This window comes from Brassica napus, chromosome C3 (genome assembly GCF_020379485.1).
Source record: "Brassica napus cultivar Da-Ae chromosome C3, Da-Ae, whole genome shotgun sequence".
NCBI lineage: Eukaryota > Viridiplantae > Streptophyta > Magnoliopsida > Brassicales > Brassicaceae > Brassica > Brassica napus.
The window spans coordinates 28,268,670-28,277,846 of NC_063446.1; the positions used below are offsets into that span (position 1 = coordinate 28,268,670).

The window sequence follows — 9,177 nt, forward strand, 5'->3', positions numbered from 1 at the left end:
TTGCATTCCCCTGCACTTCCCACAAACCTTTCACAAATCTACCTGAATGTATGTCTGTTATCAACTTAATGAGTTGTGGGTCGTCATCTTCACCCGGCCAAATAGGAAACATCTCTTCAATTGAGTCCTTCAAAACCATTCTCCTCACACGCACCTGCAACTAGGCCTGGGATTTTTATCCATAACCGAATACCCGAACCGAAACCGATCCGATTTTGACCGGTTCGGATCGGTTACGGTATAGTCTAATTTAACCAATGGATAATATTATAAAAATCCATGGGTTGCGGGTCGGTTCGGGTTTTTATCCGGCCAAAACGGATACCCAATTTAACCCGACTTTAATAACACGACATAGCAGTTAGGCGTGATTACCAGTCTCGATACAATCCCCAATTTCCCAAAAATATGTAATTACGAACCCTACTTTCTCCCTTTTCGATTCGTTTTCTTATAGCATTCGAAAATCGTAAAGGTCTCTTCTCTCTACAAATAAAGCAACCGGTTTTATTAGAAAGCTTCAAAGCTGGATCCATTAGCAAGCAACGATCGTCTTTTCTCTCCACCGTCTGCATCTTCGATAATCCAGTCGGAGGTAAGCAACGGTTTCTTTTTTGATTGTTTGATTCCTTTTTTGCATTATATTGATTATGATTTCTTTTGTGATTGTTTGATTCCTTTTTGCGATTGTTAATTGTTTACTTACGTATGTGTATGCAGATGGGTTCTTCTCCTACCGATCAACAAGCTGAAATGAATCATGTATTAACAGATGAAGAACTATCTGCAGATGAAGAAGTACAAACACCGGGTTCGAGAGATAAAGCTGGAGGTTCTGGTGAAGGGTCAAGAAAAAGGACGAGGTCTGATGTTTGGGAGCATCTCAGCAGGCTACCAAACAACTACGACAGATGTAAATGCCGCTATTGTAGTAAAGAGATGAGTTGTCCAACCAAGTCAGGGACCACCAATCTGAGGAAGCATCTCACTAACTGTAGGTCATTCATGGCTTGGAAGGCTGCAAATAAGTCAAAAACCCAGTCCCGGTTAGCTACAGATGCAGAAGGCAACATGAGTGTTGGTAAGGTGGATGACAGAGTGTTCAAAGATGCTACCAATGATATGATAGTCTTAGCAGAGTTACCGTTTAACTTTGTGGAAAGCTTGGCGTGGAAACACTTCTGCAACAAAGTGCAGCTACAGCCGCCTGTTTGTAGGAAGACATGTACAACGGAGATTGCGGCAATTTATATGAAGAGGAAAGCAGAAATGAAGAAAGTTCTTGGACAGAACAAGCAAAGACTCTCTCTGACAACAGATATATGGACTGCTCCTTACACTGCGGCTAGTTACATGGTAATTACTGCTCACTTTGTTGATTCAAACTGGAAGCTGAGAAAGATGATCATAGGGTGTAAGAATGTGGATGATCACAAAGGGTCTACAATTGCGAGAGTTCTTGTGGATTGTTTAGCAGAGTGGGATATTAAAAGAGTCTTCTGCATCACAGTTGATAATGCCACAGCTAACACAACATCCATGAAGAAGTTCAAGGAAGAATTTATCAACCAAGGAGAAGATGCACTGGTTTTGAATGGTGAGTTCTTGTACATTAGGTGTGCGACACATATTATTAATCTGATTGTCAAGGAAGGGTTAAATGAGGTGGATGATAGCGTCAATTCCATTCGAAATGGTATTCAGTACGTGAGGTCTTCAACCAACAGACAGAAGTCATTCGAGTTTTGGGTTGATACGGGAAAGATGACCAGAGGAAGCCTTCCATTAGATGTCAAGACAAGATGGAACTCGACGTATCTGATGCTAGACCAAGCAATCAAATTCAGGGCAGCTTTCGAGAAGATGGAGGCTGAGGACAAACCGTACAATGACTACTTCTTGGAGCTTGAAAATGGGAAAAAGAGGATTGGACCGGCTTCCACAAGAGATTGGGAAGAAGCTGAGAGGTTGCTACACTTTCTTATCATCTTTTACAATTCAACTTTGATGCTCTCGGCGACAAAGGGGATTACGTCGCACAAGATCTACAATGAGATTGTCACCATCACGAGTAATATTTGCAAGATAAGCTCTGCACGAGGTGCTGATCACACACTACAGTTGAAGGCTTTGACGATGATGGGGAAACTAAGGAAGTATTGGGATCCATTTACGGAAGTATCTGAGCCTGAGAGTAGTAACTCTAAGAAGTGTAAGATGAATAAGCTTTTGATTGTTGCCTCTGTTTTTGACCCTAGGAAGAAGATGAACTTTGCTAACCTCTGCTTTGAGAAGCTCTATGGAAAAGAAAGCATCGAGTATACTCTGCTTTCTGAATCAATTATGGATATCTTGAAGCGCTTATATGATGAGTACAGTGTTGGATACAGCACAAGTGGTGGGGGATCAGGTGGTTCACAGTCTCAAGGAGGATCTTCTTCACAGCCGCAGTCGCAATGCAGTGGTGCTGCTGCAGTTCTCCAGAGTCAAATCATAGGCAACGGGATCGGGTATGAAAGAATGGATAATCTGTACGAGGAGCTTGTCGAAGAAACAGGTACACAAGATTCTAGTAATGAGTTAGAAGTGTATTTGAGAGAGAAAGTAGAGGTTACAAAAGGTGGTAATGGACTTGGAACCGAGTATGATGTTTTATCATGGTGGAGAAGAAACAGTGTGAAGTTCCCGATCCTGTCTCAGATAGCTGCTGATATTCTTGCGGTTCAAGCATCATCTGTAGCATCAGAAAGTGCATTTAGCACTAGTGGGAGAGTCTTAGACCCATATAGGAGCTGCTTGACACACTTTATGGTCGAGGTGTTGGTGTGCACGGAACAATGGTTGAAATCCGAGATTCACATAAATGAGAAGGGCATTGTTACAATAGAGCAGATGCTTTCAGATGTGGAGCAACAAGATGATCTTCTCAGAGGTATGATTCACTTCTTTTGAACTCTTTACAATAGATCTTGATGCTTGAAGTTTAGAACACTTATATGTTTTGCTTTCTTTTTCCCTAGAGTTTGAAACTGGATGCAATGTGGAATAAGGAACGGACTGTTGAGTATGGACGAGTGAGAGTGACTGTCTCATTTGTATGGACGAGTGAGAGTGACTGTCTCATTTTCATTTTCAGTTTGATGGTTGCAAGTTGAAACTATGTTTTATTTTCTGTTTTTCATTTTCGGTTTGGTGGTTGAAACTATGTTCTACTTTCTGTTTTTCATTATAAGTTTGTGTTCTTGTTTAATTCTTCAAGTACTTTGTCTTTGACATTTAAGTTAATGAGTTTGGTTCGAAAATCAGGTTTAGTTTGGCATTGTGATATCGGGTACCAAATTGTTTCGGTTTAGATTGCGGGTACTATTTTATCCGAACCGTTAAATAACCAAATTGTTCGGATCGAATATGATTACTTTTATTGAAAAAACGATCCGACCCGAAACCGGTCGGTACCGAACCGAAACCGAACCGTAAGTCTTCCAAGTACCTATTGGATACATATTTTAAATAACCGAAATACCCATACCCGATCGGGTCCTACCCGAAACCGAACCGAATACCCGAAATCCCAGGCCTACCTGCAACACCAGGTTATAACAAAACTCAGCCTCCAAACTAACACAAAACTCAGCCATCAACTAAAATAATTCAGATGTGATTTAACACATAACTCAGCCATCAACTAAAATAATTCAGCCGTAATTTAACACATAACTCAGCCATTAAGTAACTCCGAACTCAGCCATCAAATAAATTAAGTCAGCGTTAAATCTTACCTCGCCATGCTTTTCGATTTTGGCAGACAATAATTTATCAAGCTTGCACGTGTACGCTTTCCACCCCATCGGAAAAGCGGAACGTCTTCGTTATTGATCACTCTCCCAAAACTCTCACCGAAGCATGTGACGGATTCATAAGCCCAAATCAATAACGCGTCCTTCATGCCGCTTATTGTGTATGAACCTCCATCTGGAGCCAACGTTTTAATAGAGTCAATTAGAACTTTGTATGCAGTCCGACCCCATGGATACGACCTCATGGCTTCATCGTCGAATACCCTTATTGCACTTTGAAAGAGTATCCTTGAATTGTGATGCAAACAATAAACTCCAATGGCTTGAAGAAGTAGCAGCCCCAACCACTTGCGCTTTTCAAAACTCCAACGCGGACAGAATACTAATGTTGCCTTCAGTTCATCTAACTTTGGTCCCATCCCAAGCGGCACCTTCAACTCCCCCCAAAACTCGTTGTATTGACCAGGATCAAATTTTTCTGTTAGGAATGGACCTGTGTTTAGCCCAGTGATCTCACCAAACTCGAGCAAGCTAAACCTGATAGCCTCATCAGCCACGAGACACCATATCTCCTTCTTTATAGCTTGCAGCTGTCTACACAGTAGATAGTGCACTGTCCTACCAGACCACATGCTTTCGCGTTCAGCTAGCCTAGCAACTACTCCTATGGGAGAGTTCACCAGTTCTTCCCACACATCAAGTCATATTGTTTCTCTAACGTGGGGGAAATGCCCTGGATGGAAATTGTGATTATAACTTTACCATCTAGGTTAGAAGACCCTTCAAGGTAAAGTCTTGGTGGGAAATCCCTTGATTTAACTTCAGCATCATCCATCTGATCATATAACCAAACAATAAAATCAGCCACAACAAAACAGTAACCCAGCCGCATCATAAGAGTAACATAGTCATAACATAACATTTAGGTTATTCACGACACAAATATAACTCAGCCATAACATAACCATAACTCAGCCGCAGCAAAACCCTAACTCAGACGCAACGAAACCCCCAACAAAACAAAATCACAGCCGCAACACAACCCTATCTCAGTCGCAACAAAATATAAATCAGATGAAATATAATACATAACTGACCCACAAACTCAACAAAACACAATATATAACGTCGCGATATCCTACCGGAAAGACGAACTCGTAGATAAGAATGCGGTGAAGACGGCGGCGAAGACGATTTCATACAAACGAGTTTAGAATTCTGATTTCGGGCACGATGATAACAGAGAAAACAGAGTACAACGACAGAGAGCTATTTCGACGAAGAGGAAGTTAACACAGACAATGTCGATGACGAAGAGTAGGAGTATCCTCGCGGTTCCTTCTTCGACGGTTCCTTCTTCGAGACTAGAAAACAATGTTCTTAGTTAGTTTTTTTTATAAACTTCGATTTAGTTAACTCAAGAGAAGAGACAGTTTAGTTTCTATTGTGGTGGTGATGTGTAATTTTAATTAGTGATGTGGATTATATGTTTAAAAATAATTTCAATTTAAAAAAAATTAACCAAAAGCCCTTATAGTCATTTACTATGGATGTCCAAACATTCTAGTCATTTTAAAAAGAGTTCAACACTCTAGTAATAAACCAACTTTTGTTATACATTATAGTCATTTTCTCTAACTTTGTGGTACAAATTATACTAGTGGTAACTATCTGGTGAAGGATTTAAACTTTTAAGACAAACTAGAAAGAAAGTATAAAGACAAAAGGTTTACCCACAGTGACAATAGAAAACTGATGCAAAAGATGCAGTTGTGAAGTGTGTATATACTATATACCATCATACTAGAAGGCCAAGTCATTAAAGACACCCACTAGTTTATTTTTGTATGTATTTCAATTTATTTTATATAGAAAAACATGACCTAATATCCACATATAGATGGCCGTAATACATGGTGCAATCTAAAGTACAACAAAAGTTGATTAAAAATCCAAAATCTCTTTTTCTTTTCCATTAACAATAACATAATTAAAATTGTTTGTGTAATGTTCCACGTTTAAGTACTTTGTAGAAAAGTCTTTCTCCCTTTCCCCTCTATAAATCCCACACACATTGATCCTTAGTCCATAAGCAAATATCAAAGCCAAAGAAAAACAATAATCCCATTCTCTGACTCTAAATTCAAGAGATGGAGAAGAACGTACCATTAAGCAAGAAGCTATGGAACATCGTACGTTTTGTCATGTACATGTTACACAAAGGCATCTCCAAGCAAAAGCTCCTCGCCGACTTTAACGCCACTCTCAAACGCGGCAAGAATCTCATGTTCCACAACCCACGCCGCGTCCCAGCCATCGCCCCATCACAGCCGCGGAAAGAATACGAGTTTAGCTGCAGCGATACTCCAAACTACTCATTCCCCTTTAGCATGGCCGCCTTCAAGAAGAAGAGTTACAACATTGGTCTCTTCGCGTGTGGCAACGCGCCACCGACCATGGACGACGATACCTCTGCATCCAGAGCCGTACTGGAGCTTCTCAACGGCCTCGGAGGACAAGAACGTGGCAGTAACACGCCGGCTTTGTCCGTCGAGGCTTTGACGGCGTTGTCTCCTTACTTGCCCGCATATGAACGGAGTTCTCCGTCAGTGAGACCTTTACGTGTGACGGACTCACCGTTCCCAATAGGGGAAGATGGTGACGTGGCTAACGGACACGTGGACAAAGCGGCGGATGAGTTTATAAAGAAGTTTTACAAGAACTTGAATCAGCAAAAGAAGATGATTGAGTTCTCGCCTTATTAATAAGTATTTTTCTCTAAATACTTTATCTCTATTTTCTGAGTTAGTTCGAAGTTCGTATAATATTTTTGGAGGGAGTGTATAATATTTTTGGAGGGAGTGTGGGGGATTAGATTATCAGAATAAACAGTCATTGGGTGACTATTCAGAATGGTGCGTTCTCTATATTAACCTGGAAAATGTAATGGGGGATTAGATTATCAGAATAAACAGTCATTGGGTGACTATTCAGAATGGTGCGTTCTCTATATTAACTTGGAAAATGTAATGGATTTTTAAGAGACTACTTTCTTGAAATAATTGAAATAATGAGTTTAGATTCTGAATGAAATGCATTCATATGAACATGCACCCATATGTTCTCTGATGCTAAATTAAAACATGGTATTTTAAGCACTGTTTTTAAACCTATACCGAAACCAAATGGTCGGCCCGGGTTAAAACTATGAACCACATTCGGGTCATGTGGATAAAAACTGAATTGGTACAATAAAATTAATTTTATTTTTTATCTTTTAAACTATTATAAGTACTACAAATAATTTTTTAAAAAAATTATATTCAATATTTTAGTTTTTATGATTCACAATGATAAATAGTTAAATCAAAATTTTGATTTTATATTTGAAGTCAAAATATTAGTTTTATATTTTATTTTCATTTAGTTTGTACTTAAATTTTATTTCACAGTTACTTCTATTGAAAACTTTAATAACTAAACTTAATTATGTCTATAAAATTTACCAGAGATAACTAACTAAGATATCCATCAGTTCAATTTTTGATTCTTAATTTCTTTTTTTTGGTGATTCAAATCACTTGGAAGCATTGATTGTTAACATTTTGCAATAAATATTACTAAAATTTTACATCTTTAACCTAACAAAATTGTGGTTAATTGTAAAAAAAATTAGAGGTGGGAGCTAGTGCACCTCCCTCGAAAATGTGGTGTTAACGGAAAGAAGGAATGTTCCAGAGAAGTGCTTTCTAAGGCCATGATTATCGAAGGTTCTTAATAGGGTTTTTAGTTTAATTATGAATTAAAAAAAAAATAACAATTAACATAAGCAACATATCTTAATTAGGGTGCATAAGAGATGCCTCTTGTAAGCTAGGCGTCAGCTTTTTGTAGATTCTTCAATGGTGTCTGTAGTTTCTTCAACCACTCTCATCACCTCCTCCTTCCAACTCTCTCTTCTCCTTCCCCACCAGCTTCTATCCAGTTTGCTCAACCCTCTTCCCTCACCTCAATCTGCTCCACACAAGTGGCTGTGATAATGAAACTGCGTTTACATCCCACCAATGCAGCTCGTGTACAGCTTCCTGATGGTAGTGATGTTGTTGATAATTGGATTAATCTATAATTAACTTTGTTGGTCAGATCAAAACTTAAGCCAGCCTGGTTTGTTTGGGAATTACTAATTATATAGATGAGACCTTAAGCTTTTAAAAGGTTGTATAGTTTTACTGATCGTTTTGGTTGATTAGCGGTTAATGTTTGTGACCTGTGAGGATTTATTTTTGCTGTGTTTTGACCTTTTCCTTTGTATTATTTCTGTTTGTTCAGGTTCTTTGCTGAATGAAGGCCTAGGTGGTTTGAGATTCGTTTAGTGAAGTTGTAGCACACCAAGATTCATTTGACAGGAGTCAACCATGTCTTGTGATCTTAGCTTGAAATGGTAAATGTGTTCTTGCGGGTTTTTTTTTCAGTATAAAACAATGTCTTCGTTTCTATTAACTGCAAAATGGTTTTTTTTTTGTGAAATGGAATTGCTGCATTGTTTGGTCTTGAATGCTTTGATTGGTACTGCATTGTTTGATCTTGTTTTTTGAACAATAAAAAACAACATTTTTTTAAGAACCCCTTAATAAGAAACTACCATTGGAGAATATGAATCAAGGTGTTTCTTAAACAAGGTTTTTATTTACATTTAATTAGTAAAATATTTATTAAGAGACCTAATGGAATTTGTGGGTTAATCATGCTCTAAGTGCTCAAATCACCACTATCTTTTTTGTTTAGGGCATCTCCAACCATAACACCAAATTTAGTGTTGAAATTATACCAAATTTTTCAACACCAAATTTGGTGTTTTAGTGTTAATTTCTTTTATCATCTCTAATCATGACATCAAATATTACATTAAAAATAATATTATATATTATTTGATGTTTTCAATTTTAATAATTTTAATAATTTTATCATTTGAAATTGATAAATATTTTTTTTATCACACTTAGATATTATGTTTGTCAATTATTTAGTTATATGTTTATAATATTTATTTACATTTATAATTTTCTCTAACAATATTATACATTATATGTATTTATTTTATATATATAATATTATATTAAAAATTACAAACTATTAATTATGAAAAGCACGTAAAATATAATATATTTCTTTTAATAAAATTTGTATTAGTTAGTAATACAAGTTTAACTATATTATAAAATAAAAAAATAAGAATTTTATTTTATTCACTACAAGAAAACATATTTTTTACTAGGGCAGTATTCGTTGAAAATTCGTCGTAAACCGGGTGTTACGACGAATTAACGTCGAAAGACGTTTCGTTGTTAAACGGCCGTCGTAACGGAGGTTTCGTCGTAAA

General features: G+C 37.5%; 2 protein-coding genes across 2 annotated transcripts; both read left to right on the forward strand.

The window, feature by feature from the left end:
- Nucleotides 1-720: 720 nt before the first annotated feature.
- Nucleotides 721-3,049, forward strand: LOC125582996 (zinc finger BED domain-containing protein RICESLEEPER 2-like). Its single transcript, XM_048749519.1, has 2 exons — nt 721-2,932; nt 3,021-3,049. The coding sequence occupies exons 1-2, from the start codon at nt 721-723 to the stop codon at nt 3,047-3,049; spliced, it is 2,241 nt and encodes a 746-aa protein (XP_048605476.1).
- A 2,626-nt stretch (nt 3,050-5,675) lies between these two features.
- LOC125584518 lies at nt 5,676-8,787 on the forward strand. Its single transcript, XM_048753124.1, has 2 exons — nt 5,676-7,888; nt 8,127-8,787. The coding sequence occupies exon 1, from the start codon at nt 5,948-5,950 to the stop codon at nt 6,560-6,562; it is 615 nt and encodes a 204-aa protein (XP_048609081.1). The 5' UTR covers nt 5,676-5,947; the 3' UTR covers nt 6,563-7,888; nt 8,127-8,787.
- Nucleotides 8,788-9,177: the final 390 nt, after the last annotated feature.

Excerpts from the sequence above, each read along its gene's own strand:
- LOC125582996 (XM_048749519.1), top strand. The coding sequence starts at position 721 with ATGGGTTCTTCTCCTACCGATCAACAAGCTGAAATGAATCATGTATTA. Across the intron at positions 2,933-3,020 it reads ACAAGATGATCTTCTCAGAG|AGTTTGAAACTGGATGCAAT; the intron begins GTATGATTCACT and ends CTTTTTCCCTAG.
- LOC125584518 (XM_048753124.1), top strand. The coding sequence starts at position 5,948 with ATGGAGAAGAACGTACCATTAAGCAAGAAGCTATGGAACATCGTACGT.